The 18,264-nt window shown below is 36.7% G+C and overlaps 1 protein-coding gene across 8 annotated transcripts in view; it reads right to left on the bottom strand.

The window, feature by feature from the left end:
- Mtus2 (microtubule associated scaffold protein 2) overlaps positions 1 to 18,264 on the bottom strand; it is a 716,842-nt gene that overhangs the window by 190,348 nt on the left and 508,230 nt on the right. For all 8 annotated transcript variants that reach the window (XM_087199504.1, XM_087199503.1, XM_087199498.1 and 5 more), the window contains one exon: positions 2,927 to 3,025. In XM_087199504.1, the coding sequence (XP_087055630.1) occupies positions 2,927 to 3,025 (99 nt within the window). The remainder of the gene's footprint in view (positions 1 to 2,926; positions 3,026 to 18,264) is intronic.

The raw sequence follows: 18,264 nt of genomic DNA, 5'->3' as shown, positions 1-18,264 counted from the left end.
GAGGTCTGATTTTTTTTAAAGTTCTTTGTATATTCTAGATAGTGGACCTTTGTTTGAGGAATAGCTGCTAAGACTATTTTCCCACATTGTGGGTTGTCCACAGTTCATAGCAATGCAGTTTGTGATAGCTAAAACTTAGAAACAGCCCGGTTGTTCATCAACTGGAGTCTAGATAAAGAAGCTGTGTTCTTTATAAAATGGAGTACTATTCACCCATAAAGAGTGAGAAACTAGACACATTTATAGCTAAATGGATGCACATTGAGGCCATACTCTTAAGTGAAATACATAGGACACACATGTGTAAATACCAAATAGTTTCTCTGGTGTGAGAAACTGAAAGTGTAAATAAGAATCAAAATGCATAATAGATAATGGGAAATAGGAAGAAAATGGGCAAAGGGGAAGTGTGAGGGGTAGGGAAAAGGAAAGAAGGGAAGGGAATTAACATGAGAAACTGAAAAAATGGAAACAAAGTCTTTGTAAATAGAGAGGGGTGGAGGGGTTGAAGAGAGGGCAGGGGAACTGGAAAAAATAAGAATCAAGATATATTATGTAAAGGTACAAACCTCCAATGATGAATGTCATTATACAACATCATTGTATACCTAAAATGTACCAACAAAATTAATTTTAAATAAAAAATAAATGTGATTGAGACAAAAAAAGGAAAAGATTAGTGACACAAATGTCCATGACAGCATAATGGTAGCCAAAAAGTGGAAAAACCTAAATACTTGTCATTTGATTCATGGATAAACAAAATATGGTATATCTGTACAGTGGCTATTATTCAGCAATAAAAGGAAAGGAATACTATTTCATACTATGACAGGTAATCTTTGAAAACACTATGTTAAGTGAAATAAACAGATACAACAGGGCACATATTAAATGATTCCATTTGAATGAAATGTCCAGGATAGGCACATTTATAAAACGGAGAACAGAAGAGCTTCAGAATGGGGCTGGTCACCAGAGAGACCAAGCCATGTTTACAAGCTTCGAATATTCGGCTCCACCCCCTCACCCTCTGTAGACATAAGCGGGGCTAGAGATTGTGTTAATAACCACTTATACCTATGCATGAAGCTTCCATAAACATCTCTAAACTAGGAAGTTTGGGGAGCTTCTGGGTTGGCTAAACACATCCATGTGGCACACTCCAACTCCACGGGGACAGAGACTCCTATGTTTGGAACCTTTCTGAATCTCAACTTACATACTTACTTGTTCATCTATATCCTTCATAATACACAGGCAAACATAAGTAAAATGTATCTTTGATTTCTGTAAGCTGTCATAGAAAATTATCAGACTAATCTAAAGAGGGGTTTGTGGATATCCCAAGTTTATAGCCAAATTGGGGAGCAATTGGCAATTGAAGTGGGCAATCCCATGGGATTGAGCCTTTAATTTATCAGGTCTATGATGACTCTGGCTAGTTAGTGTCAGAACTGAATTAAAACATAAGACACTCAGTGGTATTCAGAGAGAAGTGGAGAATTGCTGGTGTAGAAAACCCATACACTTGGTGTCACAAGTGTGAGTATAGGGATAGGATTTTCTTTTTTTTTTTTTTTTTTGGCTTAAATTCTTTTATTGGTACATTTTAGGTGTACAATACGTTTACATTTATCATTGGGTACTTGTACCTGTACCTGTACATGATGTTTTCTTTTGCCATCTGAAGTATATTTTCCAGCCACGATGGAATTATACATTAGAAATCAATAACAGAAAAACTTATGTAAAGTTTACAAATATTTATAATCAGAAAATACAATTCTAAATAATTATATAAAAGAAGAAATATAAAAGGGAAATGTGAAAATATTTTGAATTCAGCAAAGTTATTACATGACTCAGCCATACCAATTCCATATATTTACTCAAGGGAAATGAAAGCAGATATCAAAACCAAGACTTGAATAAATATGATAGCAGCTTTACTTATAATATGGCACAGGAAAAAAAAATCCTCAAACGGCCATCTACAAGTACTGTAAATGGATAAAGTGTGTTAATACACATAAAACTATGTACCAATAAAAAGGCGTGAACTGTTATTACAGACAGCTAAGTTATGTAAAAATATTCTAGGCAGTCAGATAGGGGTAGGCCCTCGAGGCTTTGGGCAAATTTTAATTAAAATCTCTGTGCCTCAGTTTCCTCACATGTAAAGGGAGGGATGACTATAGTACCTGCCTTGTGGAGTTAAAGAAGCACTAGATAGGTTAATGTATTTAAAGAGCTTAGAACAGTGCTTGGCATATAATTAGAACTCAAATATTAGCTGCTATTACAGCCTCTATTTTTATGCTTAAAGAAACTGTTTTTTTGCACCGGGGTTCGAACTTGGGACCTTGCGCTTGCACGGCTGGCGGCGGAACCACTGAGCTAAATCCTTGGCCCTTAAAGAAACTGTTTTAAGGCTATAATGTATACTATTCTACAAAGGGGTCAATGTCTTATTAATATTCATAATAATTTTCAAATTTCAAGTGACCTTACATAGCTTATTCATATCTCAATGTAAATAAATGGTTTCCTCATTGACAAACTAACCATCATTTGATATCCAGTGTGTCTGCTTTTCTTCCTTTTAGAAAATATTATTCCTTGAGGTTAGATCTTCAAAACCTGATTTTCAATTGTAAATTATTTTTAGATGCTGTTGGAATAGCAGATACTCCTATGCAAAGAAATTTTTCCACCTAAATGCATGGCATAACATCTTGCTTTGTCAACAACTGGTTCATTTCATCTAGAGTCAGGAAACAGCCTATATATGTCAACCCCTGGAATAATCATTAATACATTAATACCACATGGGCTGGCATTTCACCATTAATGCCATGTCAGTGAAATGAACTCGAAGATCAAGTATTTTCTCCAAACAACACAGATCACATTTCTTAAATACCTGGTGAATGAAGCTTGGAGGTGGAAGTTGCTATTCTTTTAGGAGATGAAACAGTAGGTTTACTAGCATCTTGATCTTTTTGTGCTTCTTTCTTTATTCCTATATATAGTTTGAAAAGAGAAAAAGAAATAAAAGCTAGTTATAATTCAAATGGTAAGATAAACTGTGGAAAGGACAGCTTTAAAAAAGGCAAACAAAAAACAAAAACAGAATATTCGGATAGTTTGTTGCTATGGTCACCACCCCCTGGGCTGAGGAATGACACATTTTTATAGTAAAGGGAATTTAGTTTTAAGTGGTCAGGGGAATAAGCACTGGGCTGTCTCTGGTTTGATGAAAACCCCTCCCTTCTCTGCCACCTCAGTGACCCTCACAAAGTAGGAATTAAAATTTTATTGTCCTTCACTACCAATGTGGTCTGGCTGCCTCTCTCTGATGAAACAATTTTTCAGAAGACATGGAAGGAAGTTGTAGCTGAACATACACTGCTAATGACTTCAGCGTCATACTGAGCTGAGCCACAGGGGACACGGTCTGACTCTAATTTCCATGCAGCTGGTCACAGAAGTGACCTGGAGAGTCTTCCAGCCCTCTCAGCTGCAGCTGAGCCTTTGTGGAAGCTGCCGCAAGCTGGCACTGCAGAAGGCATAACCTGAGTGTGGGCCATATCTAGGAACAGCATGTGGATGCCCCTCAGGTGATGTCTGGTGGCACACAGGGTACAGTGTGACATCTCCCTATGTGCTGGGCACAGCACTCACCTTCTCCTCACCTTCCCTGGAAAGTCAAACAACAGTGGATGGAAGATTAGAGAAACCACATTGACCAAGACATCCCTACACTTGCCTCTGCTTCCAGGTGCTATTACATCAATTCAAAAACAAAGCTTGCAATGGTTTCTCAGAAAGAGAACATGGATATTCCCCAAACCCTGTGATCAAAGTCTTCTTTCCAGAGGTAACTACTAATAATTTGATGATTATTCTCCCAAATATTTTCTAGGTATTTATAAGTATATACACATATTCAAATACAGTTATTAGTTAAATAAATAACCAAAGACTGTCACTTCTTTCAACCTACATATATTTAGGGGTAACTTTTTTATCAGTTAGTTCACAGACTTTTAAAATTGCCACATTGTATTAACAGGCAATGATATACTATAATTGATTTTACCATCCTTCGATGGATGAACATTGAGACTGTTTACAAGTTTTAGCCATTAAAATAGCTAAATATGCTACAACAGGCATTCTTCTATTTTTATCTGTCACATGTGCCAGCACCTTTAGAGGAAAAAGCATAGCTGCATTTCTGATAGGTTATGAATTTGCTCATTTTCAGTTGCTAAACAGAGCTCAAATTGTCCACTGAAAGGAACCACTGATTCATACTCCCAGTTGGCAATGGATGAAAACAATTCTTTTTAAATGCCAATCCCCTACTGACACTGAAGTCACAATCATATAATTTTTGCAAGACACCAAACATGCATCTTTGAAGTCACTTAAATAAAAACAGTTAAGTGGGCATGACCTTTTCTTATTGATTTATAAGAACTCTTTATTGTTCTGGATATCAGTCCTTTTCTTGATAATTTCCTTGTCATAAATTACATTTTCCAGTATACCATTTTTTAAAAACTTACAGTATCTTTAACTGTAGTTTTTAAATTTTAATATGTCCCTAAATATTGATTTTTTTTCCTTTCACAGCTTTAAAAACACCATTACAAATGTAAATGTACATGAGCAGGAAATGCATAGCAGGTCTGCTGAGGCTGTTAGGACTTACAGATGGCTGGAACTTCACAGTCTTCTAAGCCCAGCCACCATTCTGATCCACCAAAGTCACAGGCACCCTCAGTGCTCCCAATACAGGGCTAATCTCACCCTTCTATTTCTTCTTTTTTGATTTTAAGTCTTAACAAAAGTGGAAAGGTATTGAGACTCTTGGGAACTGGGAAGAGAAATGTTAAAGACCAAAAATTCACCAAACACATTTTCTACTTCAAAGGAAATCTAAACATAAATATTTATTTAGTCTTTCAGAGTTTTCTACTCAGCTTTAATGGAGTACAATTTGCAGTCTCAATCAGAAACTTAAATATTGATAGCTTTGATCTTGTAATCCCATTTGTACACATCTCTCTTTGGAACACTTCCACAAGTGTCCAAAGATATAAACTCAGAGACATTTATTACATGGTTTATAACAACAGAAATGTGTAAATGATCCAAATGCACATCAGGGAATGGTTAAACAAATCATCCTGTAATCAAACCATGAAGTACTATCTGCCATCAAAAAGAATGAGATTAGTCTATGTTGTACAAGCATGCAATGACATCCATAATAAGCAAAAAGCTAGTTTTTGAACAGTATAATATTATTCCATATTTATAACACAAAATATCATCTATATTGGGTTAAAATACATAAAATATCTAAAAGACAAATATCAAATTTTTAATAATGGTTATTTTTGAATAGTAGGATTGAAGGGCTTTTATAATTTGTTCTAATGTGCTTCTGTATTATTTATATTTTTATGACAGCACACATTACTTGTATGATAAGAAATAAAAACAATAAAAGCAGAAAAACCAAAACTAAAATGAAAATAATTTGTCTGATCATGGAAGGATAGGAGACACCAATCCAGTGTAATCTCAGAAGAATAATTGGATGGAAAGTTTCACCATCTCTCTGCCAACAAACCTCCCTGTAGGAACATAAGGCTGCCTGAGAGAATCATGTGGCTCTGGAATTCTTGATAGACCAAAGAATTAGAGCAATTAGTCAAAAACCTTTCCTTCTTCTTGCAGCTTTCTTCAACCTACACTCAGCAAGGCCAATGTGTAGCCCCTGTGCTATGGTGGACACTGGTGCAAATCCCAGAGTCCAAAGGCTCAAGAACCTGTGGTGTGACAAGCAAAGGCAGCAACAGAAAAAAACTGTGCCTTCCTTAGGGAGGAAACTGTTTCTCCTTCTTCAGTACACTGAAAGAAACTGCTTCTACTTCTTCAGTTCCATTGGGGCTTCCAGCTAATTGGACAGTGTCACCCACATAGGAGTGGGAATTTCACTCCCAGTTTGCTGACCCACCTGCCATTCTTTTCAGGAAACACACACACACACACACACACACGCACGCACGCACGCACGCACACACCAGAAAGATGCTGTACTGGTGCTCCAGGCATCCTTCAATCCAGTTTTGTTGACACCCCAAATTAACCATCACAACCATCTTTGTCCCCAGGTGGGGACAACTTTTCTGAGGAAGAAACTGACAGAGGGAAAAGAAGGGCCCAGGAGCTGGAGCAGCAGGAGGATGCCCCTGCTGAGCTCCTGGGTCTCCCCGTGTGCCTCCCACTAGCATACCGCCTGAAAGCCTTGGTGCTGTGAACCAACATCCCTGTGGCCATGGCAGTCTGAATTAGGTTTCTGAAACACTGAACTAAAGAAGACCTAAGTTAAAAAAAAAAAAGAAGACCGAAATTATATAATGCCAGCTGAAAAAATAGCTGTTAAAAAAGTACACTCAACTAAATAAATACAACCAACTTCTTCTGGGTTGTATATTGGTTAAAAATACTCCTGTTGTATCTTATCTACGCTGAGACTGAGAACCAAATAAGTGCACTATGGCTTCTGGCATAGGAAGAAAGCAGCAATGAAGGGATAAAATGCCAGCCTCAGTCTGATCTCAGAAAAGTTTTATTTGAAATATTGTCCTTGATAATATTCACCTGATGCAGACAAATTTCTGCACATCAGGTCTTAAACTACAGAGCAAAAGAATTTGACATATAGATAAGGGAGGCATATAGGACTCCAACTAGCCACGGATCAAAAAAAAATCTACATCTACACATATAACAGTCAAGATCCCAGAAGCCCAACAGAAGAGCAGTTAGAGAAAAGAAACAAATCACATACAAAGGAAAGCCTATCAGAATCACAGTAGACTTTTCAACCCACCCATCAAGTCAAGGAGAGCCTGGAGTGAGGTATTTCAAGCCCTAAAAGTAAACAGCTTCCAACTTAGATTGATGTATCCTGCAAAACTATCTTTCAAAATTGATGGGGAAATAAGATACTTTCATGACAAAGAAAACCTGAGAAACTTCATGAATACCAAACTAGCACTCCAAACAATTCTAAACAATATCCTAGAAAAAGACAAAGAAGGTCACAACTCCATAAGACTCAACAGAACAAAGCCAAGGAAAGGCAAGAAACTAAAGTGGGAGGGAGGAAAATAAAAAATAAAAGAGCCAACAATAGGAAAATAACATGACAAGGCTAAGTCAATACATATCAGTTACAAACATCAATGTTAATGGCCTCAATTCACCAATCAAAAGAAATAGACTGGCAGAATGGATTAAGAAGCAAAATCCAGCAATATGCTGTATACAAGAAACACACTTAATTCAAAAAGAAATTCGTAGACTGAAAGTAAAAGGATAGAAAACAGTTCTCCATGTGAACCCGAAAAAAAGCAGGGGCAGCTATCTTATTTGTAGACAAAGTAGATTTCAAACCAAAACTAATTAAAATAGACAAAGAAGGTCACTACATCCTTGTAAAGGGAACAATCAAAGAGGAAGAGATTACAATCATAAATATACATGTACCAAATACTAATGCCCCTAACTATACAAAACAAATATTAATGGACATGAAAAACCAAACAAGCACTAATGGAATTGTAGTGGGGGACCTCAATACCCCACTGTGACAAATAGACAGACAGACCAGGGCCGGGGATTTTAGCTCAGTTGTTCTACCACCTGCCTCGCAAGCACAAGGTTCCGAGTTCAATCCCTGGTACCAAAAAAAAAAAAAGACAGATAATATAGACAAAAAATCAACAACGGAATTATAGAACTGAATCAAGCTTTTGAATAAATGAACTTAATAGATGTCTACAGAGTGTTCCACCCCCACAAAATCAGAATACATATTTTTTTTGGCTGCACACAGGTCACTCTCCAGAATAGACCACATGCTAGCATAGAAAATGTTTAATTAAATGCAAAGGAATTAAGGTTATACCCTGTATATTATCAGACCATAGTACAATTAAATTGGAGATCAATAGTATAAGAAACTGCAAGAACACCACAAACAAATGGAAATTGAGTAACACTCTCTTGAACAACCACTGGGTCACAGAGGAAATTAAAGAGGAAATTGGACAACTTCTACAATTAAATGATAATCCCAATACAACATATAGGAATCTATGGGACACAATGAAAGCAGTTCTATGAGGAAAATTCACAGCAGTGAATGCCCATATTAGGAAAACAGGGTGAGCTCAAATAAACAACCTAATGCTGAATCTTAAGCTCCTAGAAAAAGAAGAGCATAACAAACCCAAAGCTCATATAAGGGAGGAAATTATAAAGATCAGAGCAGAAATCAATGCAATGGAGACTAAGTGAATGATACAAAAAACTCAATGAATCAGAGTTGGTTTTTTGAAAGAATAAATAAAATTGATAAACCCTCAGCCAATCTTATCAAAAAAAGGAAAGAAAAGGCTTAAATCCATGCAATTAGGAATGAAAGAGGTGAAGTCATAACAGATCCAGCAGAAATCCACAGGATCATCAATACCTACTTTGAGAACCTGTGCTCTAATAAAATGGAAACCACAGAAGAAATGGACAGATTCCTAGATACATATGAATTACCAAAGTTGAGCAAAGAAGATATAACAATTCTAAACACCCCAATTACAATCAGTGAAACTGAAAATGTAATTAAAAATTTACCAACAAAGAAAAGCCCAGGTCCTGATGGCTTCACTGCTGAATTCCACAAGACATTTAGTTAGAGAATAACTATTCCCACTACTCTTTAAACTCTTCAGTGAAATTGAAAGGGAAGCAATACTTCCAAAATTCATTCCTGGAAGCAAGTATTACTTTGATTCCAAAAGCATAGAAAGAGCCAACCGAAAAAGAGAACTACAGGACAATCTCCCTAATGAACACTGATTTAAAAATCCTCAATAAGATACTGGCAAATAGAATACAGAGGATGAACAAAAAGATCATACACCCTGACCAAGTCAGATTTATCCCAGGGATGCAAGGATGGTTCAACATTCATAAATCAATAAATGTAATATACTATATTAACAGAGCCAAGGACAAAAACCATATGATCATCTCAATAGATGCAGGGAAAGCATTTGACAACATCCAACTCCCATTTGTGATAAAATCCCTACAGAAAATTGGAATAGATGCGCTTTATCTCAACCTGATTAAGACTATCTATGAAAAACCAACAGCCAACATCATACTAAATGGTCAAAAACTGAAAATTTTCATGCTAAACTTAGGAATAAGACAAGAATGTCCACTATCACCACTTCTGTTCATTATAGTTCTGGAAACATTAGCCATAGTAATTAGAAAAGAGAAAGAAATAAAAAGAATAAAGATAGGAAAGGAAGATGTTAAACTGTCATTATTTGCTGATGACATCGTACTCTGCATAGAAGACGCAAAAAAACCCCACCAAAAGACTTTAGACTTAACTGACAGATTCAATAGAGTAGCTGGATAAAAGGTCAACACTCAGGGTGAGGACCCCCTCGGCACACCCACCGGCAAGCAGCTAGGCATGTGGGCTGAGAGGCCTGTGGCTGTCAGAAGCCCCATTAAGTCAGGCTCACCATGCCCACCTGTGACCAGCGAGAAGGTGAGTATCCCTCAGCATTCCCACCAGTAAGCAGCCCTGCCGCCCGCTGCCTCTGGGCTGGCTGTTTTGCTACCTGGTTCCACACTACAGAGGCACAGGACATAATAAAGGCCATTGTCCTGAGCTCCAGAAGTGAACAACAGATAGAGGCCCTCTCTCAGGCTACTTGATGAAAACTGAAGCCCATTGGAAAAGTGAAGAGAATCTCTGCAATAAAGGCACACCAGACCACTGTACTTGGTAAGTTGGAGGGATCATCACCTCCCATTGGAACCTGGACTCTCTTCAGGGAAAGGGCAGCTGGAACCTGCAGTAGAGCCTTGCAGAGTTCAACCTAGCAGGAGGACAGGGAGCTCAACCTGGGACTTGCACCAAGAAATCTGCCTGAATTTCATGGGTCTGCGACTGGCTTGCTAAGACTAATTGACTTATGTCTGCACACTGGTGCCTACATTGTCTATTGTGACAGCAGAGACATACTCTGAAGGGGGCTCTTCATTTTTATCTTTTATTTGTTATTTTCAAAATTATTATTAGTATTTCTTTTTGCTCTTATTTTTAGTTTTTATTTTTTTCTACTCTTCAAATTTTTTCCTCTTTTTTTTCTTTTTTTCTTCCTTTCTCTCTTTCTCTCAATTGCTCCCTTGCTGTCCAACATTGTTCTTCATCTCCCTTTATGTTCCTAATTCATATTTCTTCTTTATTTTTCTTTCTCTCACCTGTGTCCTCCAGGCTCACTGCTAATCTTCTAACTACCCCTCCCTCCCAACTCCTTCTAACTCTCCATCCCGAAGGATGAAGTTACTATACTGAAGAGTTTATTCACTATAAACATATGTTTGGTTGGTCCTCGATTTTGATTTAATTCACACAGTTAAAGGTGATAGATTAATAACTACCACAAATTGTCATTTTCTAAGAGGTACTTGATGCTATTGTGTTGCTGATGGTATCACTTGGGCTAAAGTGTTGTGATTGATCTAATCAGTTATCAGTTGTCCTTCCTGGTATAATGAAAATGACACAACCTCAGACCCATTAGAAAATCAAAACCTAAAGACCAGCTATATCTGAAAGACACCTCTGAGAAGCAATCATTCTATAAGGGTTCTAAATACAAACAACAAAGATACTTACAATAAGGAACTTTGGAGTATCAACCCAGGAATTGAACCAAGGACCATACCAAAAACAAAAATGAGAAGACTTTTAAGAAGGCACAAACTCAGACTTCCACCCCACAAAAGGCAAATTCTGGGGGAAACAAGGTGGAAAAGTCTGATAATCAACTACCTGGACACCATGAACCGATAGCACAGGAAGTAACAAAACAGATGAATGAGGCTCTAGAAAAATTCAAAGCAGAAATAATCTCCCAGATAACTACAGAGATGGTGAGCAGAGTGAAAGACATGATTAGAAGCTCTAGAACAGAAACAGATTTAAAAAATAGATGAGCTCAGAAACATGCTGGAAGCCATGAATGCCCAGCATAAGAAAGAAATGGAAACCATGATTGCCCAACATAAGAAAGAAATGAAATTCATGAAACAGATTCAGATATTCAGGAGATTAAAAACTCCTGAAAGTGTATGCACAGCAGATTAAGGGAATGTGAAGATAGAATATCAGATACAGAAGACAGAATTGTGGTTAATGGCCATGAAAACAGAGATTTCTTAAAAATAGTATGGGACCACAAGAAATCAATCCAGCAGCTGCTAGATGCAAAGGAGAATAACATTAGACTGATAGGAGTGCACAAAAAAACAGAAGAAAGTACAATTGACTTAAAAAAATTGTTCACAGAAGTAATAGTAGAAAACTTCCCAGACAGAGGTATAGAATTGGACATCCAGATAAGGGAGGCATATAGAACTCCAACTAGCCATGATCAAAAAAAAAACCCTACACCTAGACATATAATAGTCAAGATCCCAGAAACCCAAAAGAAGAACAAAATCCTACAAGCAATTAGAGAAAAGAAACAAATCACCTACAAAGGAAAGCCCATCAGAATCACAGCAGACTTTTCAACACAAACCCTCAAATCAAGGACATCCTTCAGTGAAGTATTTCAAGCCCTAAAAGAAAATAACTTCCAACATAGACTGTTATATCCTGCAAAATTATCTTTCAAAATTGATGGGGAAATTAGATACCGCCACGACAAAGAACACCTGAGAAATTTCATGAACACCAAACCAGCACTCCAAACAATTCTAAACAATATCCTAGAAAAATGCAATGAAGGTCACAATTCCATGAGGCCCAACAGAGGGAAGCCACCAGCCAAGGGAAGAAACTAAAGGGAAAGGGGGAAAAATAAGAAATAAAAGAGCCAACAAAAGTAAAACATCATGACAAGGATGAGTCAGTATCTATCAATTATAACCATCAATGTTAATTCAACCTCAATTCACCAATCAAAACAAATAGACTGGCAGAATGGATTAAGAAGCAAAATCCAGCAAAATGCTGTATAAGAAACAAACCTAACTCAAAAGGAAATTCATAGACTGAAAGTAAAAGGATGGAAAACAGTTCTCCATGTGACAGGAACCCAGAAAAAACCTGGGGTAGCAATCTTATTTGCAGACAAAGTAGATTTCAAACCAAAACTAATTAAGAGAGACAAAGATGGTCACTACATCCTTGTGAAGGGAACAATCCAAGAGGATGAGATGATAATCCTAAATATATATGCACCAAATATGAATGCCCCCAACTACACAAAACAAATATTAATGGACATGAAAAACCAAATAAGCACTAATACAATTGTAGTGGGGGATTTCAATACCCTACTATCACAAACAGACAGATCATCTAGGCAAAAAATTAACAAGGAAATTCTAGAACTGAACCAAGCTATTGAACTAATGGACTTGATAGATGTTTACAGAGTGGTCCACCCTACAAAATCAGCATACACATTCTTTTCAGCTGCACACGGGTGATTCTCCAAAGAGATTACATGCTAGCTCATAGGACATGTCTAAGTCAATGTAAAAGAATTGAAGTTACCCCCTGTATATTATCAGACCATAGTGCAATACAATTGGAGATCAATAACATAAGAAACCACAAAAGCCCCACGAACGCATGGAAATTGAATAACACCTTCCTGAACAACCAATGGGTCACAGAAGAAATTAATGAAGAAATTAGACTGTTTCTACAAGTAAGTGATAATGCCAGTACAACATACAGGAATCTATGGGACACAATGAAAGCAGTTCTATGCGGAAATTCATAGCAGTGAATGCCCATATTAGGAAAACAGACAGAACTCAAATAAATAACCTAATGCAGAACCCCAAGCTCCTAGAAAAAGAACAACATAACAAACTCAAAGCTAGTACAAGAGAAGAAATTATAAAGATCAGAGCAGAAATCAATGCAATGGAAACTAAGAGAATGATACAGAAAATCAATGAATCAAAGAGTTGGTTTTTCAAAAGAATAAATAAAATCAATAAACCTTTAGCCAAACTTATCAAAAAAAGGAAAGAAAAGGCTCAAATCCATGTGATTAAGAATAAAAATGGTGAAGTCAGAACAGACCCAGCAGAAATCCAGAGGATCATCAATACCTATTTCAAGAACCTGTACTCTAATAAAATGGAAAACACAGAAGAAATGCACAGATTCCTAGACACATATGAATTGCCGAAGTTAAATGAAGAAGATATAGAAATTCTAAACACCCCAATTACAATGAGTGAAATTGAAAATGTAATAAAAAATTTACCAACAAAGAAAAGCCCAGGTCTTGATGGCTTCATTGTTGAATTCTATAAGACATTTAAAGAAGAACTATCACCTTTACTCTTTAAACTCATCAAGGAAATTGAAAGGGAAGCAATACTTTCAAATTCATTCCTGGAAGCAAGTGTTACTTTGATTCCAAAACCAGGAAAGACCCAACCCAAAAAGAGAACTACAAGCCAATCTCCCTAATGAACATAGATGCAAAAATCCTCAACAAGATACTGGCAAACAGAATATAGAGGATCATCAAAAAGATCATACACCCTGACCAAGTTGGATTTATCCCAGGGATGCAAGGATGGTTCAACATTCATAAATCAATAAATGTAAAATACCATATTAACAGGGCCAAGGTCAAAAACCATGTGATCATCTCAATAGATGCGGACAAAATCCAACACCCATTCATGATAAAGTCCCTATAGAAAACTGGAATAGATGGACTTTATCTCAACCTGATTAAGGCTATGAAAAACCAACAGCCAACATCATACTAAACGGTCAAAAACTGAAAATTTTCACGCTAAAATCAGGAACAAGACAAGGATGCCCACTATCACCACTCCTGTTCAATATAGTTCTGGAAACATTAGCCATAGTAATTAGAAAAGAGAAAGAAATAAAAGGAATAAAGATAGGAAGAAGTTAATCTGTCATTATTTCCTGATGATATGATACTTTACACAGAAGACCCAAAAAACTCCGCCAAAAGACTTCTAGACTTAATCGACAGATTCAGTAGAGTAGCTGGATACAAGGTCAACACTCAAAAAACAATAGCCTTCTTGTACACAAATAACAGACTCACTGAGAGAGAAATTAGGGAAACAATTCCTTTCACAATAGCATGCAAAAAAATGAAATCAATCTAATGAAGGAAGCAACAGACCTCTACATTACAAGGGTATAATTGAAGCTGTGAATATAAAGGCGAATAAAGGCGGTGTTTGTTCTCAAATACAGGCCTGCACAAATTAGACCTAAAACAGAGGCCTAAGTATTCCCTGGGATAAGACCAAAGTAATTTTGAATTAATTACGAAAAGATAAGGGTAGAAGAGTGAAGCTGTTTTTGTTTTTTTTAAAAAAACATGTGTATAAAAGCTTTATAATCCCCTCCCATCAATAAATTTACTGATTTTCTCATTATTAAGAATCAAGGACATGTCTGGCATCATCTTTGTGAAGAAAGACGTATAAACTGTTACAGAGGTCACATTTTCTTGCAGTGTATTTATCATAAGTCCTGTATTTATAAATGCCAGGTAGCAGTATACAGTTGTTTTGATGTATCTTACTTCACTCACTTTCCAGACTCTGTTGGTATTATTATTATTATTATTATTATTATTATTATTATTATTACTATTATTATTTGATGTTTTAGGACAGAGTCTTTTTATGTAGTTCAGGCCAGCCCTGAACTCACTATGTAACTCAGGCTGGCCTTGAACTTTCAGTAATCCTAGCTTTGTCTCCCAAGTGCTGGGATTACAGGTGTGCACCAGCATCTGTTGGTATTATCATTGGTGCAGGTTGAGCATCCCTAATGCAAAATTCCAAAATATAAAATGCTCCAAAACCCCAAACTTTTTAAACACCCATTACAGTATAGTGGGGAAAGTCTACTACTGACATCATGGATGGGCTGTGTAACACATTGATGTCCTAAAATTTTATTGAAAATAACCTTTAGGGTTATGTGTATAAGGTATATATAAAACATATGTGAATTTCACATTTAGACGTGGGTCTCATCCCTATGACATTTTATTTTATATATATATATATATATGCACACACATGTATATATATACATGTATATATACATGTATATATATGTATGTGTGTGTAAATATTCCAAAATAAAATAATCAGAAATCTCAAACACTTATGATAGAAAGTATTTCAGATAAGGGACACTCAGAATTTACTTTGTAAATGAAGGAACAGATGATATAGAGGCTGTAACACATTTACATTTGTCAGCCCATGGCTGAATCAAGATCTGAACCTGGGAGTTTCTGCCCAAATTCTAGCCTGTATTTCACTACTCCACTGTGGCTTTGGTGAGTATTATTTTCTACTGCCTGTCTGCCCTCCTGCTCTGGAAATCACAATGAATCCTGGTAAATCTGACTTCATATGAGTTTGAAGGGAAGAAAGATGGTGGAGGGGTCAGAAAACAAAGGGGATTTGGATTTGAAGGGGTAGAGCAGGAAGACATAGGTGGTAAAGGTCTTCTTTCCTTTCACAATTATAATATGTAAGGGTACACTTAGTTTCATTTTTTTCTTAAAGTCGTTCTTCCTGGAGCCTTCAATTCTCCATTTATTCTAGACTAGCTATTTCTAGGACTGTGGTACAGCTGTCATCCTGGAATCTTCACCATCTTTACGGCAGTTTCCTTTGCCTTTGCCCTATCATGAACTCCTGTTTTCCAGACTCCCGTGTCTTCCTCTGTTTTCATCTGCTTCCTTACTTTCAGAGTACATTTCTTTGAGTTGCTAGAGAAAGTTGCATGGCAGATAAATTATATGACATCTTCAATGGCTCAAAATTTCTTTATATAATTGAACATTTGGCTTAATTCAAAATCTTAATATGACAATAATTTCCCCAGAAATATGAAGGCAATTGTTTCTCTTAGCTTCCAGGGTTGCTACTGACAAGCTTGATGCTTAAATCCCAGCCTTTTGTCAGTGATCTGTTTGCTCTTCAAGGAAGCCCTTGCTACCTTCTCTTTTCCCCACAGTGGGAAGTTCCATGGTGTTGTGCCTTGGTGTGGGTCCTTTTTTCATCCACTATTCTAGCCATTTGGTGGACCCTTTTAATCTGCCAACTCTGATCCCATAGGTCAAATGTTGTTCTGACAAATTCTTCCCTTCTAATTTCTTTGTTCTATTTCATGAAAATTGTGATCGTTAAGCTCCAATCTATATATGAATAGCTTTCTTTGGATAGTTCCTATATTCTAAATATAGGTGTTCTAACTATACCTGAAATTGAATTCACTGTCACCTAACAAAAATTCTTCTCAATCACATCTTCCCTAACTCAGTAAATATGTCTTTTGTCTAACCCAGAAATATTGATTTCTCCCCTTTTACTTCTTTACATGAAATAGAATGCCGGATCTTGCAAACGTACATCTTGCATCTTATGTTTAGTCCACTCTTTTTTCTCTTTGTTTTCTTTTGTGGTACTGGGATTGCACTCAGGGCCTTCACACTGAGCTATATCCCCAGCTCTTCTTTTTTGAGACAGTATTTTGCTAATTGCCCAAGCTGGGCTTGAACTTCAGATCCTCCTGTCTGATACTCCCAAATAGCTGGAAACTCTGATTCTACAGGTCTAGGCAACATGGGATTACAGACATGCACTGTCATGCTGGAATTCCACTACTTTTTTTCATAGTTACTGCAATTTCCTAATAGATCAGTATCACCTTTCTTGGCATCAGCCTCCTAACTTTTCTTTTCTCCAGTTGAATCTCATCCTTTGGATCTCAGCCTGGAGGCCTCTGTTGTCAGGCTCTGAGTTACATTACCCACACTAAGAGTTGAACGCATTTTTACTTATCCACATTCACTATTAGACAATCCATTACATGAGAATCACTTACTCAGTAAATATTATAAATGAGTTGATTATTATTAACAAATAATGTTTTTTCTCTGTGGAAAATAAAATCAACCCTAAAATTAAGGAAATTTCTGACTACTGAAACATATTCTTATTTTCTCATTTCTTCTCCAGTACTTCTCTCCTCCCTTGTTATAAACAGCAATGTCCTAAGTGAGTAATGAGAGATCACTGAATACACTGTTTGAAACCAAATGAGTAAAGCTCTGAATATGATGGATTTGTGAGAAGAAAATAATCCAGTTCTCCTGGGGATTCAGGACACTGTATGATCTATTAGCTACTGAGAAAATGTGAATAAGTAAGTAGTGGTGGAAAAATTACTTTGTATTTTTGAAACTACACAAATAGATAGTTGATCCTTATTCATTGTGGCAGTTTCATTTAGGTAAGCCAAAATGAAAGAAATGGTCTGGATTATTTGTCTCATTCCACTCAGTCACTTAAATTTCAAGTTAATTGAAGAACATAATAAAATGGTGCTTATCAGAGCTCACATTTTCCCCATATAAATGAAAAATCTTTAATATGGTCTACTTACAATGAAGTGTCCTGATGTTACTATCCTGTAGTTTTACCCCAAAGGCTGCATCATCTTCTGTTGTTTTCTGAACTATCCTTTCTTGATCTACCCTAAGTATTCATTCCTTTACTCATTCATCATATATTTATTGGGTAGCTTCATTGTACTTATTTGCTATTAAAGTGAAGAGACAAAGTCCTTGACTCCAGAAATTCACCAATTGTGGGACATATAAATAAATGACAACAAGATAATGTAGCAAGTCCCAGCCTAGAGCTCTGGGTAAAGATTTTTTTCTGGGAGTTTAGAGCAGGAGCCAGGTAGGACTTCCCAGAAGAAGGTAATGTTTGGGCTAAGACATGGAATATACACAAGACACTCCCAGAAGGAGGTCTCACAGGGAAGGGAATCAAGTGCAAAGGTCCTGGGTGTAAAGGGACAGCATTCAGGGAAAGGGTTCAGGACACAATGGAGGGCTTGTTTCTTAAATCCAGCCTACACTATCTTCAGTCCTCAATGATGTCCAAGGTCACCAGATCATTATTACTCAGTTTCCCTCTAATGTATCAGAACTCCTCTGAAAATCTAGTTTAATCCTAAGTTTGATGAAATACTTACTGTATTATCATTTCACCTTTCCTTTCTTTTTAAAAATGGTGCACTTC

Source organism: Heterocephalus glaber, unplaced genomic scaffold (assembly GCF_053883595.1).
Source record: "Heterocephalus glaber isolate CG9 unplaced genomic scaffold, H.glaber_assembly_v1.0 deba00001720, whole genome shotgun sequence".
Taxonomy (NCBI): domain Eukaryota; kingdom Metazoa; phylum Chordata; class Mammalia; order Rodentia; family Bathyergidae; genus Heterocephalus; species Heterocephalus glaber.
The sequence above is the reverse complement of the archived record's forward strand: the minus strand, read 5'-3'. Positions and strand labels throughout refer to the sequence as shown.